The sequence below is a fragment of the Miniopterus natalensis genome, chromosome 7 (assembly GCF_054644295.1).
Source record: "Miniopterus natalensis isolate mMinNat1 chromosome 7, mMinNat1.hap1, whole genome shotgun sequence".
NCBI classification, from domain to species: Eukaryota; Metazoa; Chordata; class Mammalia; order Chiroptera; family Miniopteridae; genus Miniopterus; species Miniopterus natalensis.
Genome location: NC_142087.1, coordinates 10,944,788 through 10,968,585, shown reverse-complemented (window position 1 = coordinate 10,968,585; position 23,798 = coordinate 10,944,788). Strand labels below are relative to the sequence as shown.

Below are 23,798 nucleotides of genomic sequence, written 5' to 3'. Positions count from 1 at the left end.
CTATACAGAATGTGGGTTGGAGATGTTGAATGGTGTGAATCCAGGCAGGGGACATGCTAGACCAGGCCAGCTCAGCCACTCCTAACACACTATGGTCCTGAAATTAGAGTGGGCTTGGATCTCCCCACTTGGACCTGAGCCGGAATCCTAGCTCTACCACATGTCCTGTCTGAGCCCCAACACTCATTGTTGAGCAGGGGGCGCTGAGGGCCCTTCCGCATGGAGGACCTTTGGATTTAGGGGAGCCATGAATCTACATTACAGCCGCAGGAGAGCCCGAGGAGCAGCAAGGCCTTGGTGGGGAGGGATCCTGGGGTTGAGTGGGGCCAAGGTAGTGGCTCTGGACGGGGGCTTAGTTCGGACCAGGTAAACCACAAAAGGAGTGAGACATGCTGGGAGTCCAGAATTGGCTGCAGGCGGGCAGAGAGGTCATCTGCAGCTTCCTGACCCATGAGCACGAACTTACGCCAGGCCCTGTGCTCAGCACTTCAGTAGAGATCTCATAAAGGTTGAAACTTGTGGCTAATGGTATTTTCCTAAGATAGGCACAGCCATATATAGCTCATCCCAATTACTCTTTTTACCACGTGGCATTGACACTCTTCTACTTGAGTGATGGGGTCCCTCCCCTTAAACCTGAGCAGGCCTTTGTGACTGCCTCAACCGACAGAGAATGGCCAAAAAGACAATATGGCTCCACCCAGCACAGTACAGTCTCTCTCTCCCCTCTCTCTCTCTCTCTCTCTCTCTCTCTCCCCCTCTCCTCACTCTTGGAACCCAGCCACTGTGTTGGGAGGAAGCCCAGGCCTCATGGAGAGGCCACGTGAAGGTGTTCTAGCCAACAACTCCAGCTCTGGTCCCCACTAACCACCAGATATGTGAGAGAGTGAACCTTCAGATAATTTAGCATTGGAGCTGTCCCAGCTACTGCCAAGGGGAGCAAAAATGAGCTGTCCCAAACTGCAAAATAAATACTGTTGTTTTAAGCCACTAAGTTTTGGGGCAGTTTGTTACACAGCAATGGACAACTGGAATGCTTGTCCAAGGTCAAATGGCTTGGAAGTGGCAGGGCTGGGACTGATTTTAACCCAGGGCCATCCAATTTCAGAGCCTGTTGTGCTGCATTATTGGGCAGTGTCCAGCTCAGGCACACAGTGTATGCTGTACAAAGCTCTACTCAAGAAGGCATGAAGCAGTAAATGATTGTAAGAATTATATCAGGGGAAAAAAAAATTATATCAGACTGTAAGAAATGAGGACACTGACTACCCAGTGGGAAAAGTTTGTTTTCTCTCCTTGAAGCTGCTAAATTGACCAACAAAATGGAAACTAAATGGAGACCAAATCCTGGAAGCCTTCTAAGAGGAAGTGATTTTTTTAAAAACTAAAGATTGTTTTTTGTTTTTTCATTATATCAGTCATGAAAAAAACTGGCTGAAGAATTAGAGGAATTAGTAGGGGAGCCTGAAGGAGGAACAAGCTTGATAGATGTTCAAGAAAATGAGAAGGTCAATGTGATTGGAATTTGATGGGTGATGGAAGAAAAACAATATAAAGCTGGAGTGGACAGCAGGAGCAAGGCATGCTCTGGGCAGGGGTTTATTTTTGATGCAATGACGAGCCATTGGAAATTGTAAGCAGGGACACAATATCATCTAATTTGTGTTTTATATAGATCACACTAGGCAGCTGGCAAGAAGAGATGCTAGAAGATGGGTTAAGGGCTATTGAATCAGTCTCTGAGATATAATGGTGGCTTGGGTGAGGGTGGAGGCAGTGGAGAGGAAAAGGAGAGGGTAGTCTTGAGATCTGTTCTGGAGCTTAAAAGAGTCAGACACCCCTGGTTGGAAGTGAGAGATCAGAGAAAGGAAGTTAAGTTCAACTCCCAGTTTCTGGCTTTAATTTCAGAATGAATGAGTGTGTCATTTCATAAGACAGGATAGGCTTGGAGGTGGCCTGGGGTAAGAGACCAGGTTTGGAGGGGGAAATGAAGAGTTCTTTTTGGACACATTCAGTTTGAGATGTTTATGGAGACATCCAAGTGGAGAACACATATAAGCAATTGACATATGAGTGTGGAGCCCAGGGTAGCTGCTGGTCTGAGGTTGTGATGAGTCATCAGCATTTAGACAATTTCAAATCCGTGGAACCACATCAGGTCATGTAGGGAGAAAGAAACTGACCTAGAACCAGGATTCTTAACTTCCTTATACAGAACCATAAAAGACCCCAAATACCCACAACAATCTTGATAAGGAAGAACAAAGTTAGAGGTATCACACTACCTGATATCAAACTATACTACGAGGCTATAGTTATCAAAACAGCATGGTACCGGCATAAAAATAGACACATAGATCAATGGAACAGAATAGAGAGCCTAGAAATAAACCCATGTCTATATGGTCAATTAATCTATGACAAAGAAGGCAAGAAAATACAATAAGGTAAAGACAGTCTCTTCAACAAATGGTGTTGGAAAAACTGGGCAGATACATGCAAAAAAAAAAGAAAAGAAAAGAAACTAAACCATTTTCTTACACCATATACAGGAATAAACTACATGGATTAAAGACTTTAATGTAAAACCTGAAACCATAAAACTCTTAGAAGACAACATAGGCAATAAAGTCTTTGACATTTTTCTTAATAATATATTTTTGATATATTTCCTCAGACAAGGGGAGCAAAAGAAAAAATAAACAAATAGGACTACATCAAACTAAAAAGTTTCTGCAAAGCAAAGGAAACCATTAACAAAATGAAAAGACAACCTACTGAATGGGAAAAGATATTTACCAATGATACATCCAATAAGAGGTTAATACCCAAAATTTATAAAGAACTCATACAACTCAACACCAAAAAAACAAACAGTACAATTAAAAAATGGACAGAAGAACCTGAATAGACATTTCTCCAAAGAAAACATATAGATGTCCAACAGACATATGAAAAGATGCTCAATGTCACTAATCATCAGAGATGCAGATTAAAACCACAATGAGATATCATCTCACTGCTGTGAGAAAGGCTGTCATCAATAAATCAATAAATAAATGGTGAGTATGTGAAGAAAAGGGAACCCTCATGCACTGATGGTGGGAATGTAAATTGGTGCAGCCACTATGGAAAACAGTATGGAGGTTCTTCAGAAAATTAAAAATAGAACTACCTTATAACCCAGCAATCCCACTTCTGGGTATTTATTCAGAGAGATCCAAAACACTAATTCAAAAAGATATATGTATCTCTATGTTCATCATAGCATTATTTACAATAGCCAAGATGGCAACAACCTAAGTGCCCATCAATAGACAATTGGATAAAGAAGATGTGATATATACATATACACAATGGGATATTACTTGGCCATAAAAAAAAAAGAAATATTACCATTTGCAGAAACATGGACAGACCTAGAGGGTACTATGCTAAGTGAAATAAGTTGGACAGAGAAAGACAAATACCATGTGATTTTACTTACATGTGGAATCTAAAGAACAAAATAAACAAAACAGAAACAGGCTCATAGATACAGAGAACAAGTTGATGGTTGCCATATGAGAGGGGGTTTCAGGGGAGGAGTGAAAAAGGTGAAGGGATTAAGAAGTGCAAATTGGCAGTTACAAAATAGTCACAGGGATGTAAAGTACAGCATAGGGAATACAGTCAGTTATATTGTAATAACTATGGAGGGTGCCAGGTGGATAGTAAACTTCTCTGAGGGATCACTTCATAGGTTATATAATTGTCTAACCACTACACTGTACACCTGAAACTAATATAATATTGAATGTCAACAGTAGTTGAAAATATTTTTAATTAAAAAAAAAAAAAAATCCCGCCCAGCCAGTGTGGCTCAGTGGTTGAGCATCAACCTATGAACCAAGAGGTTCGATTCCCAGTCAGTGCACATGCCCAGGTTGCGGGCTCGATCTCCAATAGGGGGTGGGCAGGGGGCAGCCAGTTGATGTCTCTCTCATCAATGTTTCCATCTCTCTCTCCCTCTCCATTCCTCTGCCTAAAATCAATAAAAACATAATTTTTAAAAGAGAATCCTGGTTCTAGAACATGAGTAAAGAGGAGTGTAGGGAGAAGCGAATCAGGCAGTTGTTGAGAGGGGAGGGCAAGGGAGAGATGGATGAAGCAGAGAGAGAAGTGAGGGCAGGAGAAGGGGAGACAGATGGATCCAGGGATGGGGGACTAGCTTTTGAAAGGAACAGGGACCCTTCATCTGCTGTCTGGGAGAGAAGGCAGAGAGATGGGTGAGACGGAGGTGAGGCTGTCTGGAAGGTGAGGGGGTGGCTGATGGTGGCTTCTATTTCCTCACGGAAGCATGAAGTCAGGAGCTGAGAGTGAGGAGAATGATAAACCAGACTTCCCAGGACGAGAGGGTGTATGCTGGGCCATTTGGCACCCATCTGAGGTTCAGAGTGAAGCCTGTCAGCCCGCAAACATCAGGTGTGTTCCAAAGGGATTCTAGTCATTTTCTCTCGACTCTGCAGGTTTGCTGTGCATTGCTGAGACCGTACTGCACGTACAATGTTATATCCTATTTTTCACTTAACGGGGTAGCAGAAGCATTTCCCCTTGCTTTGCAAACATCACTTCTACTGCTTAGAAATAATCCATGGAGTGGATGTTCCTTGGGTCACTTAAACTTTCCCCCTTTTATTGGACATTTCAGTTGTTCCCTGGTGATGACCGCTGCGGTTCTGAAAGGGGCAGCGTGTGTCTGCTCAGGAAGAAAGCAAGCAAGCTGCAAGGCAGGCGCATGGGATCCCATCAGGAAAGCACGGCAATCGGTGCTCCTGACAGGTCACATTCTGGGTTTTCCTGGACGCGGGGACAAAAAATGGGACAGCAAAGCAAATATCATTGGTTTCTCAAAGTGCCCAATGGTTCAGGGACTGCGTGTGGGAGAAATAAGGTGGGGATAGGGTCCTGGAGAAAAGGGAGGGCCATGTGTGTGACCCCTGAACAGTTTATAGTTTAAACACATACTGCAACAGCCATGTTTGAGGTGACAACAGGGCCCTTCACTTGCCTGTTTCCCCCATAATACAAGTCCTTTTGGCATCCCACCCTTCCTAGAGGAGGCATTGCCCAGCACACCTGGCCACAGGCAGAGGACCTAGGGACCCAAGTCCTCTCCACAAAACCCAGCAGAAGGGGGTCTCTCAGCTGTGTGAAGGTGGAGTGAGCGAGATCGCGAGCTTGCCCATCCAATAGAGACTGGGGGGCCACTTGGTGGGATGTTTTCCAGGGGAGCCTGCCCTGGGTGGAAGCTGTTTGCTCTGGGATTGCCGAGACCCCTTCCAACTTTGAAGTTCTGATTCAATAGCACAGCATTCACTGAAGTCCCACTGTGAGCTGGGGACAGAGAAGTAACCCCCACTGATGGAGTGCCTACTGTGTGCCAAACACTGAGCTTCCTGTGCACCCTCTCACCTAATGTCAGGGCAGGCCAATGAGGAAAGAATCGTCACCCCATCTAAGAGAGGGGAACCAGCAGGAGCAGCCCCAGGCTTCCCCTGCAGCAGAGGGTGACTGCTGGAGAACCCCACAGCATAACCCTTTCCTGTAGCATTTATACCCTATAAGAAAAGGGTCCGGGTAGCAGGTGTCAGGCACCAGGTGGCACCTGGTAGCTGAGCTGAGAGGTTCTGTGTTAGAGCCAAAGAGTTCAGTGTCCCCACCTCTTTGGGCTGCTGGGGGCAGAGCTGGGGGCCTGAGGGTGACAGGTCTTGTTTGTTTTTGTGTGTGTATGTGGGGGGGGGGAGTGGGATTTGAGTTTCTGATAGATGAAAATCACTGCCAGGTCTTCCCAGCTGGAACCGGAGCAGGCCCCAGGCCAGGGCCTGCCACCCTCTGGGCAGATATAAGAGCCAACGAGGGCCTGGAGCATGGCCAGGACAGAGATGCCAGCTACCCGCAGGGACACCAGGGTGTAGAGCTAAAGCTGCACCATTCAGATCTCTAGGTGGGCAGGGTCGGTTCTGGAAGTGGCCTCTCTCTGGGAGATCTGGGAAATGCGCTAAGGAAGTCATTGGGCTGGACAGGCCGGAGGAAGTCACCAGAAGCTTAGCTCTGCAGGGTGAGTACATTTCCATGGTTCCTGCGTTTCCCCACGAGCTCCTCCCCGCTATGAGTGACCAAGTGACGATCTGCCCCACAGGGGCCCAGGTGGAGGCTGAGTGGCCACTTGTCAGGAATTTGAGCCCTGGATCTCTCAAAGAGGCAGTGTGTGTGTGTGTGTGTGTGTGTGTGTGCATGTGGTGGTGAGGGGCATGGTAGCAAAAGCACTGTCATTTGTCCTGTGCTCACCAAACACCAGGCAATGTGGGTTAACTCACCAAATTGAGGTCAGAAGGATGGAACCTGGCTTAGCATCCCAGTTCTGGAGGTATTATCTTCATTGACTCTTACAAGAGCCCTGTGAGGTAGATATTTTACAGATGAGGAGACAGATGCACAGAGATGTTAAGTAACTTGCCCACAGACACACAGCAAGTAAGTGGCAAAACCAGGATTTGAACCCCCTGACTCCGGAGCCTGTGCTCTTAGTCTCCATGTTATACTATCATATGGCTGTGGTAAGTCTTTTCCACTTTCTGAGTGGCAGTTTCCTTATCTGTAGTTTGAGGGTGTAAAATTTTACCCTGAGACTCCCTAAAGGTACCTGGACATGGGTCAGCTTTAAGCATCAGGAAACCTTTTTGGAAACATTTGTCAAGAGCTATGCATATGCCCTTTCATCCAGCATTCAACTTTTGAAATTATCATAAAGGATTTTATCAGATTTATGAATAAGGAAGTTCATTACAGTTCTGCTGATTTCACAGAAAGTTAGAAGCCAACGAAACTTGAGGAATAAATGATGTACGTTCTGTGATGAAATAAAAATCATGTGTTCAGAGGGTACTGAACGTCCTTGGGAAACTCTCATTTGTTACATGGAAAAAGAACTTTATACAATATACATGGGGGGTGGGGTGGGGAGATTGACCAAATAATTTATGTGCATAGATGCATAACCCATGGACACGGACAATACTGTGGTGAAGGCCTGGGGGGGGGGGGGTGAGGGTAGAAGGGGTCAATGGGGGGAAAAAGGGGGACATCTGTAATTCTTTCAACAATAAAGATAAATTTTAAAAAAGAAAGAAAAGAAATGCCTGTAAGAAGAGAAACTAGTTGGTATGAAAATAAATCCAAAATATCTATGGTTAAAAAAAACAAAACCAAAAACCACTATATATGGTATGATCTGTTTATAAATGTGTGTATATATATGTTTATGAAATAAATATAGAAGACTAGAAAAAAACACCCTTAGGTGTTGAGAGTTTATCTCTGAACATTTTTATATTTTCTTTATTCATTTCTAGATTGCTCAAATTTTCTACAGTACATGTATACTACTTTTTTAATCAGGAAAATGAAGGGGTTTTGTTTGTTTTTAATCTGAAATTTGGTCTAGGGCAGCCGTTCTCTGTTACAACGCACTCATTGGCTTTGAGAGAAACCTGAATCGTAGGCTGTCAATATTTCGAGGGCTTCTGACATGATCTGGTCCAACATGTCACATGTGGGGAAACTGGGGCCCAGGGGTGCAAGGGACTTGTCCAAAGTCATACAGGGAACCAGAGTCCCTAGGCTAGACTGCTAGAATGGGAAGGAGGTAGAAGGGAATCACACCTAGAATTTACTGTTTGTGGCTAACGTGTGTTCATTACTAACGTTGGAGTGAGGCCGTGAACGCCGAGTGTAGCCGACCTCAGAGACACACCCAGTGACAGCTGGAGCTGGGAGTGACAGGTGAGAGTGAGCAAAGGGCAGCTGGATGGGCGTGGAGCCAGCTAGGTGTGCCCCAGACTTCCACCTCTGTCCCTAAGCCTTGCCCAGTGGCGCTTCCTCCCCTGCAGGACTGCGGCCTCGCTCTCTGCCCGCGGCTGGACTCCGAGGAGAATGAAAGGCCTTCGCTGGCGCTACTCTCGGCTGGTAAGGGGACCTGCTTGGGCTGGGGGTTAGGTGGGGAGAGGTGGGGGAAGGTAAGCTCTCTGGCAGGGTGGGGCCTGAGCTAGGGCTGACCGCAGGCGGTGGTTTGCCCTCTTCCAAGTCCCTCCCCAGCTGGCCTGGGGTTCAGAGCAGGACTCAGAAAGCCAGGGCCTTAGCTCCCAGCCCCACGGTCCTGAGACCCTCAAGGAGCACAGGCTGCTGTTCCGTTTCTTCCTCCCTGGAGTGGGCGCCGGGTGGGGCTCTGCCCAGAGGCCTCACACAGCTGGGACCCCCTCCTGAGGCTTGAACCTGGGCAAGAGGAGGGCAATGTCCTGTCCATGTCTCGCCCTTGAGGTCTCTCCTTCCTATGGAAAGCCCCGAAGTCACTGTGTGTCAGTTGCTCGCGCCATGCACACACACGCGTGCACACACGCACCCGCACACTCTGGTACACAGTGGAAGCTTGAATGAATACATCTGCTAACATACATGCCCGCCGGCTCACATACATATATAAGGTGTCCCCCAAAATGTACACACACTTTAACAGCTGATAACTCACAACTTTCACTCCTCTTCAGGTTCAACCGATTTGAAATATCGGGTGAAGTCAGACTAAGCTCTTAACAAAGAAAATTTGTCCTAAAGTGCCACTAGACTTTTTTTATGGGGATACATGAAAAAGGAAGTTTATGGTACAAAACTGGCAACAGCCAACGAATTGAGGGCAGCTATTGAAGGAGAATGCGCACAAATACCGAACAAAATGACTCTTGAAGTTCGCGATTCCATCGCTTTGCGTTACAGCAGGGCCCGGATCAGAACGGTCATCAGTTTAAAACAGGCGTTGACAAAAAATTATTCATTTCTATAGATTCTTTTAAATTTTGAAAATGAACTGTATGTTAATAAACACTGACTTTATAATCATCCCAAGTGCATATACATTTTTGGGGACAGCCTGTATTTACACAATCCTGATTCACACTCACAATCACATTGATGGGTGAACACACAAAGTTATACTCAACACCTCTCACACTGATTTGCCTACACAACTCTATTTTAAGTGAACACACACATTCACACGGACGATCGCACATTTTACACAAAACTGCACATGCTTCACCTACGACTGCATGATCGTTTCACCAGCTGGTGGGAGCCTCACGTCTCGTGTTCTTCCTCTGTAAAAGGAGGCTATTAGGAAGCATATTCTTAGGATTCTTGGGGCAATTGAGAGAGATCATGCACAGCTAGCATTCACACATGCCTGCTCAAGTGTGTGCTGATCAATGTCAGCCACTCTGGTTATTATTATTGTTCTTATGAGTATGATCATTATTTCCTGTACAATCGCACACAGCACTCAGGGCCGGGCTGTCATCTGCCCGTCTCTCCTGGCCCCAAGCTGAGACCTGGATCCCTGGCACTCACCTTGGGCCCAGAGCAGACAGGCAGACAAACTACAGGGCCCACGGCCACATATGATGGCCTGTGTGACTCCAGCCTTCAGCTAACAGGCACCAGAGAGACAGGGTCACGTCTGGTCTATGATGGACACTCTCCAGCCTCCTCTGGCTGGGCTGGGGCTGAAGCGGCCTGGGCAGGGGTGGCGGAGGCTCCCAGGCCTGGGAGATGTGGGAGCTGGTGTCTCCTGTCCCTGGACTCACCAGGCCTCTTTGTGTCTTCACAGCCCAGCCAGGTGGAGGACACTCTGTCTGAAGAGGAGGGTGAGGAAGAGGCAGAGGGGGAGGAGGCAGCCCCAGCCCCCGTCCCAGCTCCTGAAGATCCCGTGGAGCCCCAGTTGGCAGAAGCCAGCCATGTTCTGGGAGCCTCAGAGATCAGGCAGGTTCGGGCTGGTCTATGGCGCAAGGATTTCAGCCCTGATACTGAGAGTGCCACCCTCCTGTCCAGCCAGGCCCAAGGACACCTGGGGTCACTCCTGCTCTGAACCCAGCTCACTGTGTCCCCTTAGACAAGTTATTTCTCCTCTGGGGTTTCCTTTCCCACTTGTCAAATGATCCAGTAATACCAGCGTACCCTCTTCCCTGGGCCCGGAAGTTAAGGGTATAATGAAATAAGCTAATTTTTAAGTAGAACCAGCCCTTGGGAACTGAAACCGGAGTTGGGGTAGAGGTGGAAGGATGTGGGGGTGGGGGTGGGGGGGTTTGGGGATTAGGAGGAGGGATTCAGCATCTCATCTATTCTCTGGTCACTAGGGGTCAGAGTGACCAAGGGGAGAGGGTCCTGAGAGAGACCTGACCTGGGTTCAATCCTGACTCTGCCACTTGCTCCCATGTGGGTTTAGGCAAGCTGCTTCACCTCCCTGAGCCTCAGTGTCTTCATCTATAAAATAATCCCTCTCTCTGAGGGCTATTCTAATAGATGTGAAAGTCCCCTGGAAACAGGAAACTACCCTGCAGCCTATAAAGTACCTTACCTGTGTGAGTGGTGGCTGTTTAGCCTCAGTCCTCCTGGGAACCCCAGGGGACAGTGCCAGCAGGCTGGGACCATGAGGATCCCTCACTCACCTCCAGGCCTGTCCCCAGCTCAGCCTCCACCTCCCCCCGAGAGTCACCGGACATTCCTGGAGTCTGGCGTTCTGCACGGCAAGGGACGGCTTCAGTCTGCGGCACCTGTACAGGCGGATGGAGGGCCACAGTGGGCCAGTGCTGCTGGTGTTGAAGGACCAGGATGGGCAGGTGAGCTGCCCGGGAGGTGTTAAGGGAAAGGCTGTGTGTTGATGGGTCCACAGGGGTCTCTCTACTCTCCAGCTCTGCTCCAGGCTCCCCAGTTGCCCCTGTAGGATGAGCCTATATTACCAAGCCTGGAAAGTGGGTTTCCGGAGGACCACCTACATCCTTCCAGCTGCAAACTGCAAGCTCTTCTGCTTTCCAGATGTTTGGGGCCTTCTCCCCCTCAGCTTTTCGGCTCAGCAAAGGCTTCTATGGTACTGGCGAGACATTCCTCTTCTCCTTCTCCCCACAGCTGAAGGTGATGTTCCCAACCTCGCAGGGGGAATGGGGTCTATGGCAGGACGAAGATCCCAGTGGCCCCCAGCTCCATCCCCTGGTGTCCTTCCCTCTTTCCACAGAGGGAAGGCAGGAGGGCAGTGGCAGGCAGAGCACCCCCCTTGGCCTGCCCATTTCACATACTCATTTAGGGCGTTCCCCCCCCCAAGTGTATACACACTATAACAGCTGATAACTCACTTAATTTTCACTCCTCCTCAGGTTTAACTGATTTGAAATAATGGGTGTGAGGCAGCACGGGGGGATGGGCAGGCTTGGTGTTACCTCCAGTGAGAGAAGAGGGGACAGTTAATGGTAGAATCAGGGCCTAACTCCTGACCTGGGTTTTACCCTCCTCTCCCCAGCTTTGGAAGCAGGTAGCCTCAGAGGGCTCTGTTGCATTTCTAGAATAGAGGGGCTGTGGGGATGCAGACTGGAGAGCAAGAGGAGGTGAACGTCAGAGACACTGGCAAGAAATCTCAAGAGCTAGGAGCCCAGAGTCCTTCCTGTGGCTTAGTCAGGGTCTGGGTGCTCCATTCCCGTTACCATACTGCCACCCAGTGGTGTGGGGTCAAACTGCAGGGCAGTGACGAGCCTTTTCCTGTGGTCCCAGGTCTTCAAGTGGACAGGAAGTAACTCCTTCTTTGTGAAAGGAAACTTGGATTCACTGATGATGGGCAGTGGCAGGTGCGTGTCTCAGTCTTCCCTGTCTCAGGGTGGCCTGTGTTCTGGTCCCTTCTCCTGCCCAAAAATGCTGAGCTAGGCTGCCTCAGATACAATGGGGAGGCTGGTGGTTAGCTTTCAGGCCACTCCTGTTGAAACAGCCCCTCAACCCCGCTCGAAGTCAACACTGAGGGGGAAAGATGGCATGGACTCTCCCTCTAAGTGTTTACAGTTGATGACAGCTTCGTCTGCATTTACGTAGCTTTGAGAAGAGCATTCCACATGGTTGGATGAGGCTAGCCTCAAACTGGCCTCTTAGCACCGTAATCTTAGGGAATGTAACTCACTGGAGTCTGCTCAGGAACCCCGCCTAAGAGTGAGTGAGTGTGTGTGTGTGTGTGTGTTGGGGGGTGGGAGGCGGAGTGGGTTAGGAAGAAAAGGTGAGTCTTGCCCCCGGTGTGACTGCAAATTCAGGCAGAATGAATCTTAAGGGCAAAGATGACATCACTGCTTGATCAGTACCAGGCATGACCTTGCTCTCCCGGCTGCCCAAAAAGCCCCCATAGAGAGGCAGCTTGACACAGGACACACCAGCCTCTTCTGACTTGCAGCAACTCACTTCCCAGCTGCAGCCTAGGTTTGCTGTCAGATGAAGGAATTGTAACGGATGCTCTCTGAAATGTTTTGGGCTCAGAGTCCATGCCTGTGAGATTCACTCCCTTGGTTAAGCTTTGACATCTTAAAAACATTGCAAGTGTTTGTTCTAAAACTGTGGCAAGTGTTGCACCACTGTATATATTTATTAAAATCACTGAACTGTAAAAAAAAAAATTTAAACTCTGTGGGAAACAATGTGGAGTCCCCAGCAATTCAGGATGAATCAGTCTAAGGGACGTTGAAACATAGGCTGCCATTATGGTGAGGACCTGAAAGGTCTCAACACCTAGGAGAGAGCCATGCCAAGACTTCCCTCTTCTCTCTAGCGGCCAGTTTGGGCTGTGGTTGGATGGAGACTTGTATCACGGGGGGAGCCACCCCTGTGCGACCTTCAACAATGAGGTGCTGGCCCGGCAGGAGCAGTTCTGCATCAAGGAGCTGGAGGCCTGGGTTCTGAGCTGATGGCCCCACAGGGAGCAGCTTCCTGAGACAACAGGTGCTCCAACCTGCTCATGGATGCCGTCCAGGCCTTCCTCACACGGGGGAGCCCATTCTGTCCGAATCACGGATGGCGAAGTGTGCTAGTGCTGACTGTGGCTCTGAGCCAGCCTCCTGGTGGCCTGGGGACCCAAGACAGGCATGGGGGCAGGAACTGAAGGAGTAAAAGAGTTACACCTCACCCGGGCAGTGCAGAGTCCCTCATGAACATGGTCGTTTAAAAAATTATGCAACCAATACATGTTTATTGTAGAAAAACAGAAAACATTTAAAAAATGAAAATTGCCTAGAATTCAACCACCACCCAAGACACTAACATTTTTACAGATAATTTTCCATGGAGATATATATGTGTATCTTACAAAAATGGGATTCTACTCTCTATGTTTTGGAAATTATTTTTAACTTAAAGAATATTGTCAAACTACAGACACCTGGACTCAACCAGTGACACTAATAAAGACTCTGGTAGTACCCTTCTTTTTCGAGAACAATGAGGGCTTTCTGTCTGCCACCAGTGTGCCAGGTGCCTGCAAATCTCTACTTTCAGGGGAAGATATAGAAGCAGCAAGAGAACACTATGCATATTTAACAAAGAGGTTAAAATGCTGTAGAGATGGGAACCTCGGGAGGTTAAAACATAGGAGGGTATGTTTTCAGGCACAACAGGAGCTCAGAAAACTAAGAAAAATCCATATCCCTTCCCATGCACATCCTTACCTCCTGCCAGAGGCAAAAATTCTTTATTATGCTATTGTTTGTCATAAATGAATGAGAAAAACTAAATAGTAGACGCCCGTTAAATGCCACCCTCTCTCTCACAGACCCAACATGGCACAGAGGTACCAAGAACTATCTGGGTAGATTCCTAGACCTGTTTCCTTTGCACAAAAGGATCAAAACTGGGCATACAGTGTGAGAGTCATTAAGGAAGACGCCTTTGGTTTCAAGGTGCAGATACATTATGAAGCTTTATTGCAGGTATTTCCCTTATCCAAATTAAACAGTCATTAAAACTTGTAGTTCTGTTTACATCAAGGTGATAACATTCAGTAACTTCAGAGGCTAAGCTGTTTACATCTCCATTTTTATACAATGAAGATGTTTCTTAAAATAAATCTGACCTTATAAATGATACATGGTTCTCATCATTAAAACAACTGTAAAAAGCATAAAGTGCCGCTGCCTTATATGCAATAGATTTAAGTTATTTCTCAGCACAATGACACAGTTGGGACTACGAAATTCCAAAGGAAACCACAATGATTTAAAGGTAGGAGTTGCAGACATAAAACAAAATGAGCAGAGAAACATTACATTCTTAACTGTGGGTCTGGGTACACGAAGTCTGAGGCCTAGAGTTCTCCCCACCAGATGTTTTAGAGGCACGTTGGCCAAAACAGGTATGACCCAGTGCCATGACTGACTTCACCTCTGCTTCTCTGAGCCCACCTGTGAACACATCCTCACCGCACAGCATCACAGGGGTAGTGAGAGAAGGGTTTTAGCTACTCTACTCTTCATTAGCTCTAAGACTTTGCTCTTTGTGAATTTCTGTACAACTGGAAAGGTGTGTTTGTGGGAGGGGGGGGCACGGTGCTCAGCACAGGAGCACTGCTCAACCGCAGGGGTGTCCACTCCACTGCTGGAGGTAAGGAAATCCATTTACAAAGGGGAACCTGGAATTCACTGGGTAATCACTTATCTTAGCATGGGCAGCTCAGTCTTTGCTTTAAAACCGTAAAGTGCACTGAACCAGCACCAACAAAGTCCCAACTCTGGGCAGCCCCAAGGAGTGTTCCTGAGATGTAAGAGCAGGTTGGAGCCTCCTTTCCCAGGCTGGGCGGTGGTAAAGCCAAGACTTGGGCAGTGAGTATTCAGGAGAGAAACAAACTGCCTAGTCTGGAGCCACGACTGACCCAGAGAACAGCCTGGTTTGGGGGATCCCTCTGCCACTGAGGGCAGGGTCTCCTAAAAGGTATTTTATGTCCTACTTCAGAGGCCAAAGCCCTCAGATCTTTTCAATAATTTAATCAGGCTTCTCAACGGAGAGCTGGAGCCCACTCCTGGTTCTCATCTCCGTTTCCCCCAACTTGGCTAAAAGAGTGAGGAAAGGTGTCCTTCACTAATGCTTAGATCACTTAAGGCAAGCTATTCTCAAGGTGATACCTCCTCAGGGGCTAGGGTTTTGTGTTTGGTTTTTAACCATGGCTGTTCATGACAATCCCAACTTCAAATTCCAATGTGTACCCTTGTATCATTTCCAATTTTCTTTTTTAAAAAACAATCATATGCCCCAAAAGTTCAGAGTATATATATATATATAAAAGAATTGTTATTCTAAGAAAATAGACTACTAAAAGAGAAAGGCTTTAATTAATACTAAAAATAGGCAAGATAATATTCTTCATAGCATGTAGAGCAAGATTTGCACAATACCTTCTAGTTTCTTTGAATAAAAATTGTTTGGCTCAGCATAGGTATACATTCAAAATATAAAATAAAAAGCACTTGCTGTCACTAAATTTGTAGAACTATATGATCCAATTCCCTCAATTAATTAGTTGTGCTGGGGAGAGGAGTTTTTGTAAAGAAATGACTGCAGGCATTCACACACAGTCATCCTGAAAAAGGCTTTTGGATGCTCTTCGGGTGTGAGTTTCAAACGGGTAATTCCACTCCACTTTTAGAGGTGTTATATGTGGGGCTATAACATCACCATCCTGTCAAGGAGAAAAATACCAGGATGAGCTAAAAGCCAGTTTTCATAACTTCAGTGACAGTCTCAGGTACACATACTTGTCTTATAGACTGACTGCTTCCAGACCTATTTAGCCTTGGGAAACCTCAAATTATACATACGCCCTGTGTTTGGGTCAAATCAGAAACACCAAGGTCCTAAGTAGTTAAGAGACTTGCATAGCAAAAGCCACCAGACCTATTCTTTTCAAAGATGGCCAGAAGCAGCACACTGCCCAGTGCTATGACCCTCCCCTTCGCACACCTTCACAGAATGCAGACTGCCCTGTTTTTCCAGGAGAAAGAGGGACTTCACTGGACCCCTGCTCCTCCCTTGCCTAGTCTCCTCTTTTTAAATTTTATTTATTGATTTTAGAGAGAGCAGAAAAGAGAGAGAGAGAGAAACATCAATTTGTTGTTCCACTTATTTATGCATTCATTGGCCACTTCTTGGATGTGCCCTGCCTGGGAATCTAACCTGCAACCTTGGCATATCGTGGAAAACGCTCTAACTGAGCTACCTAGTCAGGGGCTTTGCCTAGTTCCTTCTGCAATCCATGGCCCTGCTCTACAGGACGGCAAAAAATAGGAAGGTCAGGTATGTACCTACAGAACTAGAATTTTTCTCTGCAAAGCTATAACATTGGCCCATCAGCACAGACTCCACCCAAAATGAGGATGGCCTCAAAGTGAAGTGACACTATGACAAACAGTGTAAGAAGCAAGGTGTTTTAACAACTGACTCTATCCTAAAGTGATCTTCAATTTGTGAATAGATTCTTTTAGGTTATATGAGGACACAGGACCTTTGAGAGCCTTTGTTGCACTAGAAACACGGTGTTTGTGGTAGAGTACTGTGCTCATTTGCCTGTTCACTCTCAGATACACTCATCACCTTTCCTCTGCTCTAGTCTGTACAACAGGAGCTGCTCCATTTCCCAGATCCAGACCTACTGACTTCCAGTTAGGTTTGGCCAGTGGGAGGCACCGGTGGGAGGCTGGAAAAGAGGAGGGCAGAGCAGCCTGGGCATTTCTCTCCCTAACCCCTTTGGCACAAGCAACAGTAACTGTGACTCTTCTGTGGTCTAGTTTCAGAAGGTTACACCAGCACCTGGACTCCCACCTTCTACCCTAGATGGTAGCAGCTTCCTACTGTTGTCTCAACCGTTCCACTTGCTTGTTTAGCTCTGCCAGAAATTTTGTATCTTGGCCCCATATTAAATTTCTTTTGGCCCAGCCAGGCGTGGCTCAGCGGTTGAGCATCAACCTAGGATCCAGGAGATTGAAGTTCGATTCCCAGTCAGGGCACATGCCCGGGTTACGGGCTCAATCCCCAGCAGGGGGCGTGCAGGAGACAGCCTATCAATGACAACTCTCATCATTGATGTTTCTATCTCTCTCTCCCTCTCCCTTCCTGTCTCTGAGATCAATAAAGATATATTTAAATAAATAAATTTCTTCTTTTGAATTACACTGGATCTGACTTGATACAGCTATAAAAAGCAGCCATTCAGCCCTAGCTGGTTTGGCTCAGTGGTCAGAGCCTCAGCCAGCAGCCTGAAGGATCCTGGGTTTGATTCTGGCCAAGGGCACGTACCTGGGTTGCAGGCTCAATCCCTGGCCCAGTCACGGTGTGTGTAGGAGGCAACCAATTGATGTGTCTCTCTCACATCGATGTTTCTCTCTCTCTACCTCTTCCACTCTCTCTGAAAAGCAATGGAAAAAATATCCTCAAGTGAGGATTAAAAAAAAAAAAAAAGCAGTCGTTCAATTGCCATGATACTCATATTTGGAAGATCCATCTATCTCAAAGTCAACATTATTTGTCTTCAAATCCATCTCTATTTCTACCAAACGTCCTTATTTCTAACCATTCTAATTTCAACTCCAGTGAACTCTTTAAATGCAAACCTTAATATGTCATTCTCTTGCTTAAAACATGTCAATGGCTCCCATTGCTCATGGCTTAAAGGCCTATGCACAATGCTCTAGACCCTCTTCTAAATGCACAATGTTCTCTCTCATCGTCTGGTCCCCCGCACCCCCTTTAATCAGCTGAACTCCTTCTCATCCCTCCTTCAGGCCTCAGCTTCTAAATCCTTCTTTATTTTTATTTTTATTTTATTTATTTAGAAAGAGGCAGAGAGAGAGAGAGAAACGTTGATGTGAGAGAGGAACATCAATCAGTTGCCTCCCGTACGAGCCCTGACCAGGAATCGAACCCACCACCTTTTGGTGCACGGACGATGCTCCAACCAGCCGAGCCATGCTGGTCAGAGCCTAAATCCTTCTTCACACAAGCCTCTCCCAACCAACCAAAGCTGGCTTAAATGCTCCTCCTTCACGCTCCTCTAAGACTCTGTCCATGCTGCCCTCCCCCCAACCCCCTAAAGCACTTATCAGCTGCTGTAATTGTGATCTGTATGTCTGTCATCCGTAACTAGAGTGAGATCTGTGGGAACTATGTCTGCCTTAGGTTCTGTTCCATCCCTGGTACCTAACACAGGACTTAGGTTCTGTTCCATTCCTGGTACCTAACACAGGACCTGGCAAAAGTACTCATCCGATGAGTGAACGTATCTAAATTTAAGGTAGTTATTGCCACAATGGCTGAACGTTATAGCCTCTCGCCTCTCCACTCGGGTCTCTCCAAATTCCAGTCCATCTGGCGTTCGAGTTTTCTTCCTTAATCAGTGATTTAGTTTCCTTAGGTGCTACAGTACCGAAGACAGAAGACATTCTTTCTTATTCCCATGGGTCTCACTCTAGTTGGAGATGACCAACACAGAAGTAAATAATAATTACAGCATCATGGTAAGCCTTGAATACTCTCCATGATTCCCTCCCTGCTGTACATGAGAAAAAAATCTTCTTTCTGAGCTGATTGTCCAAGGTGCTCCATAACCTAGTCCACTCTTTCCACTTAACTTCTCACAACTCCCCTGCTCCTGTCAGCAGGTCTCCTCATGGCCCTCCAAGACATACTCAGCTTGTCCACTTTCATGCCTCTGTGATGCTCTCATTGCCAAATATGTCCACCTTTCTCTGCTACTTGCCCAAACACAATTGGCCTTCTGCATTGAGTAGAATCCTCCCTCCTTCAGAAGGCTTTTTTGTCTACTCTCCCAACTCTGAATCCTGACAGACTCCCCGGATGACTCCATCTGGCACTTTATAAAGAACTGATATACTGAGCTCCTCTCCCATGCCTGACCTTTCATTTTTGTTTCCTTTAGCATCCAACGTATGGGGCAAGAGAGTGTGTATGTGTGTGTGTATGTGTATGTGTGTGTGTGTGTGGCAGCTATGGTGTTGTGAGAGGGAGTCCTAGACTAGGAAGTAGAATTCTGTTTCCCACCTGCCTGCTAATTATATTCATTCAGTCAACAAATATATATTGGTCACTTTCTCTGTGCCAGCAGCCTACTGTGTGTATATCAATGAATAATTTTTTATTTATTTAAAAAAAATTTTTTTTTTTAATTTTTATTTTTTTAATATATCTTTATTGATTTCAGAGAGAGGAAAGGAGAGGGAGAGAGAGAGAGAGAAACATCAATGATGAGAGAGTCATTGATCGAGCCCACAACCCGGGCATGTGCCCTGACCGGGAATCGAACCCTGATCGCCTGGATCCTAGGTCGATGCTCAACCGCTGAGCCATGCCCGGCTGGGCTCAATGAATAATTTTAACAACATTCTCTACAGGATTGGCAACCATGGCTTGGTTCCACTCCCTCTCCACTCTCTTATTCTAGAGAATTTAAATTGTTTACTAGTTTGGGACCACTGAGTTTCAAATAAGAATTTAGAAAACTTATTATCAGTTGTATGTGGACTTAAGCAAGTTAACTACTGTGTTTGTAACCCTCTCTGAAAGATGAGGACACTATGACTCACTCCCAGGGTCACTAAAAGGACTGGATGAAACAATTGGTGAGAACATTACAAAGTACTAATAACACACTCACCATTTTAAACATTTATTATTAAGATAATAATGATAGCCCGGCTGGGTGTGGCACAGCGGTTGAGTATCGACCTAGGATCCAGGAAATCGAGGTTCAATTCCTGGTCAGGGCACATGCCCAGGTTGCAGACTCGATCCCCAGTGGGGGCCATGCAGGAGGCAGCCAATCAGTGATGACTCTCATCATTGATGTTTCTATCTCTCTCTCTCCCTCTCCCCTCCTCTCTCTGAAATCAATAAAGATATATTTTTTTAAAAAGATAATAATGATAAACAGAGTACTCATAACTGGTGTAGGAAGAAAACCCTGGTTGACATAGATTCAGACATTTTAAAAGAAAAGCTTAAAGTGGAAAATCTTTTTTTTCAAAACCATAACCAAATTACTATAATTTAAATGAGAACTTTTCAGAGGGACATAGGATCTCTTTTGGTCTTTACTTAAATATGAAAAATTGTGCAAAGTAATGATTAATAAGCCACCTACCTGCGGCTTGGTGAAATTTCTGATTTTGCACCAATTAACAAAATGTTGTTGTGCAGCATACATACTCTGATCATCCGTCTTCTTACAATATACTCGAATTAGCTGTTCTTCAAATTTCTTTGGCAAAAGCTGTGAAGCCTTTTCAAAGAAGAAAAGATTTCAGTCACCTTAAATTCACCTTGAAGAGAGATCAGCTGTTCCTAACCTCCATTCTTGATGTTACAGTAAAAGAACCACATTGCTTTGCTACATTATCCTAATTATAATCCAAAGAAAAGAACTAATGATAGTTGTCATATTAAAAAAATGCCCTACAATTATCTGTCAATTTATGAAAAAACTAAAGGTTTGTATTATATACAGTGGTGCCTCGGTTTTTTAATGTGATCCGTTCCGGAAGACTGTTCGAGGTCTGAAACGTTCGAAAACCGAGGGATCCACAGCCACCAGCTGGGCCTCAGGATCCTGCCCTCAGCGGAAGCCGTGCGGCATGTTGGACTTCCGAGGCGTGTTCGAAAACCGAAGCACTTCCTTCCGGGTTTACAGCGTTTGTAAACTGAAATGTTCGTCAATAGAGATGTTCGAAAACTGAGGCACCACTGTAATTGTATCTAGACTACAGACTCTCATACATGATAGGCAAATAAGCACATTTAACCTACATGACTTCAATCATACTACACTCCCTGACCAGCAGATTTATAACCTAGCCTTTAAACTAAAAACAGTGCTTTTACCTAGGTTCAGGAAACAGGAAAAACTGGCTGTTAAGCCCTAGCTTGGCTCAGTGGTTAGAGCATCAGCCTGCACAATGAAGGCTCTCGGGTTTGATTCCCAAAGGCACATAATTGGGTTGCACATTTGATCCCTGCCACATGTAGGAGACAACCAATCAATGTGTCTCTCTTACATCGATGTTTCTCTCTTTCTTCCCCCTTTCCTCCTTCCCTTCTACTCTCTCTAAAAAGCAATGGAAAAAATATCCTTGGTGAGGATTAAAAACAGAAAACAAAACAAAACAAAACCTGGCTGTTAAGATGGTCTAGTTTACGTAAAATCAGGTACACCTTTAATTTTAAAGATAAGCTTATTCTATTTTTTTTTTTACTGTACAAATTGACTTTAGGACCTAGCCTGCATATAAAATGCAAATTTACTATAAAGATTTGCCAAATGCCACTACAGTATGTGTTTTTTAACCTAAGTAGTTACCTGTTCTTTACTAATCCTGATGGCTTTGTTGAGGTCAGCCTTACAATAGAAGCGAACATTATCAATAGGATTCTTGTCTTCCATTCCATAATCCATGTTGATAACCTAAATAAAAGCAAGAAATAAATGGTCACTTACATATTTAATAACAATGAGAACTGATTCAGGGTTGTAGGGACATCACAAGAAATGTAGCAGAGCTCTCTGAAGGTTCAGAAGAGCACTGGTAAACTGGCTCATAGAGGAATAAAAATAGCACATGACCCATAGAGATCTGGTCTTGAAATCTGGGTGGGGGTGGGGTATTTGTGCTTTTAACATAAGTAGGGTATAAAGTCAATACCTATTATATGAAGACACTGTGGTAGGTAATAGAGATACAATAAAGAAAGTTGATATGATCACAGTCCCACCCCCTGCAGACCATGTGGCCTAGACTGAGGTTCAACAAATAATTATCAAAGTAATTATATAACTTCAATTGTTATAAGAGCTACCAAGGAAAAGCAAATGGTGTCATGGAAGTTTGTAACTGGGGAATAACTAGTGAATAACTAAGCGAACAGGAATTAACCAGGCCTAGGTAGGAAAGACAAGAGTGCGAGGCAGAAAAAACAGCTCCAGGGTAGAGGACTGAAACTATCTGCTGGGTTTAGTAACATCTGCTGGGTGATCTTGTGAGAGTAATTCTAGTATAATGATGGAAAAGAAAAAAAGGTTTGCAAGTAAATAAAAAATGAAAGAGAGACAACTCTTTAGAAGTTAGGCTTCCAGTCAAGATGGCAGAGTAGGTAAACACTGTACTCGCCTCCTCCCACAACTTCAAAATTACAACTAAATTACAGAACCGCTACCATTGAGAACCGCCTGAAGTCTAGCTGAACAGAAGTCCTATACCTAAGAATATATAGAAGCAAGACTGCCTTTTTAAAAAATTTAAAAAATAAAAATAATAAAGAAGACACAAGAGAGAGAAGTAAGGTACCTAGGAGAAATAAAGTAAGGGGAGACAACAGGATCGTGGTGCCTGTTATTTTCTTAAGATGAAAGTCTGGCCCTAGCCATTTCTGCTCAGTGGTTAGAATGTCAGCCCATAGACCAAAGAGTCCCAGGTTCGATTCTGGCCAAGGGCATGTACCTTAGTTGCAGGCTTGATCCCTGGCCCTGGTTGGGGCGCAGGTGGGAGGCAACCAATCGATGTGTCTCTGTCACATTGATGTTTTTTTTCTCTCTCTCTCCCTCTTCCCTCCCCTCCACTCTCTTTAAAAAATCAATGGAAAAAATATCCTCAAGTGAGGATTAAAAAAATTAGCTATGAAAAAAGCTCCTGGATTTATTGAATTTCTAGTCCCAACTGCGGCTGCCTTGGCAGGGCCAGAGCAAATGATCTCAAGGGCCGTATACGGTTCATAGGCCGGATGTTCCCCACCCCTGCTCTAAACCATGGCAAAATCTTCAACAAGAGGGCAGCAGATGGTTTGAGGATGTCCGTCTCAGAGGAACACGGATCTTGCATAGGGTCTTGACGTGGTAGGTACTAGGGAACACGAGGACTGATGAACAAGGTCTCCTGACCCTGAGGAATGTGCTTTTCCTGTACTAGCTGCAGGGAAACCAGGTTCTCAGGATACACCCAGGCTGCAACCAAGGCAAAGAGCTATTCAGTCAAGAGGCTGAGGCTAGCCCTGGCTGGTGTGGCTCAGTTGGTTGAGCGTCATCCTATGCACTGAAAGGTCGTCAGTTTGACTCCTGGTCAGGGCACATACCTAGGTTGTGGGTTCGATCCCCGGTTGAGGTGTGTGTAGGAGGCAAGGGTAGATACACAAGAGTGAGGAAAACATTCTGGAGAGTGAAGTCTTTCAGAATCTCAGGAAGTCAGGATGTGAGATCTCTTTATTCTAGTGGAACCTCATCTAATGAAACAGGAAGCTGCAGCCTGATCTGCAAATCTGAGGCACTTCAACATGCAGCCAAGTGAATAGAGAGTGGGTCCAAGTGCAATTTCACTCATCATATCCCTTGGTAAAGGATGGTTATGGAGAGATCACCCTTCACTCAAAGATGCATCAACAAGAAAATAACAAATGAGAGCCTTATAAAAAAATACATAGGGAACAGAGTCCCGAGATTTCAAAGGAGTAGAACTCTGAAGAGAATTTCCTATAAGAAACAGAAGAAAATATGAATGAGCCATTTGGCATTCTCATTAGGATGCAAGAAGACACTACAGCCTCTATGAAAATAGGAGTCAAAGAGTCTTAGCTTTTTCCTTTGTGTGTGCAGTTTTTAAAATTAACTGGCATGTGTTATTTTCATGATCAAGAAAACATTCAAAAATCAACATATACAATATTCTACTAATCACCTGACCACAATTACATGAAAAATACTGACAACAGCCCTAGCTGGTTTGCTCAGTGGTTAGAGCATTGGCCTGCAGACTGAAGGGTCCGGGATTTGATTCTGGCCAAGGGCACGAACCTCGGTTGCAGGCTATGGCCCCCAGGCTGCGTGCAGGAGGCAACCAATTGATCTCTCTCTCTCACACTGATGT

At 45.6% G+C, this 23,798-nt stretch overlaps 2 protein-coding genes across 4 annotated transcripts in view; one reads left to right on the top strand and one right to left on the bottom strand.

Annotated features, from left to right (window-relative positions):
• The first annotated feature begins 7,974 nt into the window (after nt 1-7,974).
• Nucleotides 7,975-12,800, top strand: TLDC2 (TBC/LysM-associated domain containing 2). Of its 2 annotated transcripts, XM_016219320.2 has the most exons (6): nt 7,975-8,007; nt 9,701-9,856; nt 10,557-10,709; nt 10,906-11,001; nt 11,632-11,705; nt 12,665-12,800. In XM_016219320.2, exons 1-6 carry the CDS (start codon nt 7,975-7,977, stop codon nt 12,798-12,800), a joined length of 648 nt encoding a protein of 215 aa, XP_016074806.1. The 2 variants fall into 2 exon arrangements, with proteins under 2 accessions (XP_016074806.1, XP_016074807.1); XM_016219321.2 differs by lacking the exon at nt 10,906-11,001.
• Nucleotides 12,801-13,794: 994 nt separating this feature from the next.
• Nucleotides 13,795-23,798, bottom strand: part of SAMHD1 (SAM and HD domain containing deoxynucleoside triphosphate triphosphohydrolase 1) — a 40,658-nt gene continuing 30,654 nt past the window's right edge. The window contains exons 14-16 of one of the 2 annotated variants that reach the window (XM_016219380.2): nt 21,245-21,349; nt 20,033-20,170; nt 13,795-15,559 (exon numbers count right to left, since the gene is read on the bottom strand). In XM_016219380.2, coding sequence (XP_016074866.2) covers nt 15,446-15,559; nt 20,033-20,170; nt 21,245-21,349 — 357 coding nt within the window. In that variant the 3' untranslated portion in view covers nt 13,795-15,445. Of the gene's footprint in view, nt 15,560-19,791; nt 20,171-21,244; nt 21,350-23,798 lie in introns of those variants that run through there. The other variant, XM_016219379.2, reaches the window with a different exon arrangement.

Excerpts from the sequence above, each read along its gene's own strand:
- TLDC2 (XM_016219320.2), top strand. The coding sequence starts at position 7,975 with ATGAAAGGCCTTCGCTGGCGCTACTCTCGGCTG. Across the intron at positions 8,008-9,700 it reads GCTGGCGCTACTCTCGGCTG|CCCAGCCAGGTGGAGGACAC; the intron begins GTAAGGGGACCT and ends GTGTCTTCACAG. Across the intron at positions 11,002-11,631 it reads CCTTCTCCCCACAGCTGAAG|GTCTTCAAGTGGACAGGAAG; the intron begins GTGATGTTCCCA and ends CTGTGGTCCCAG.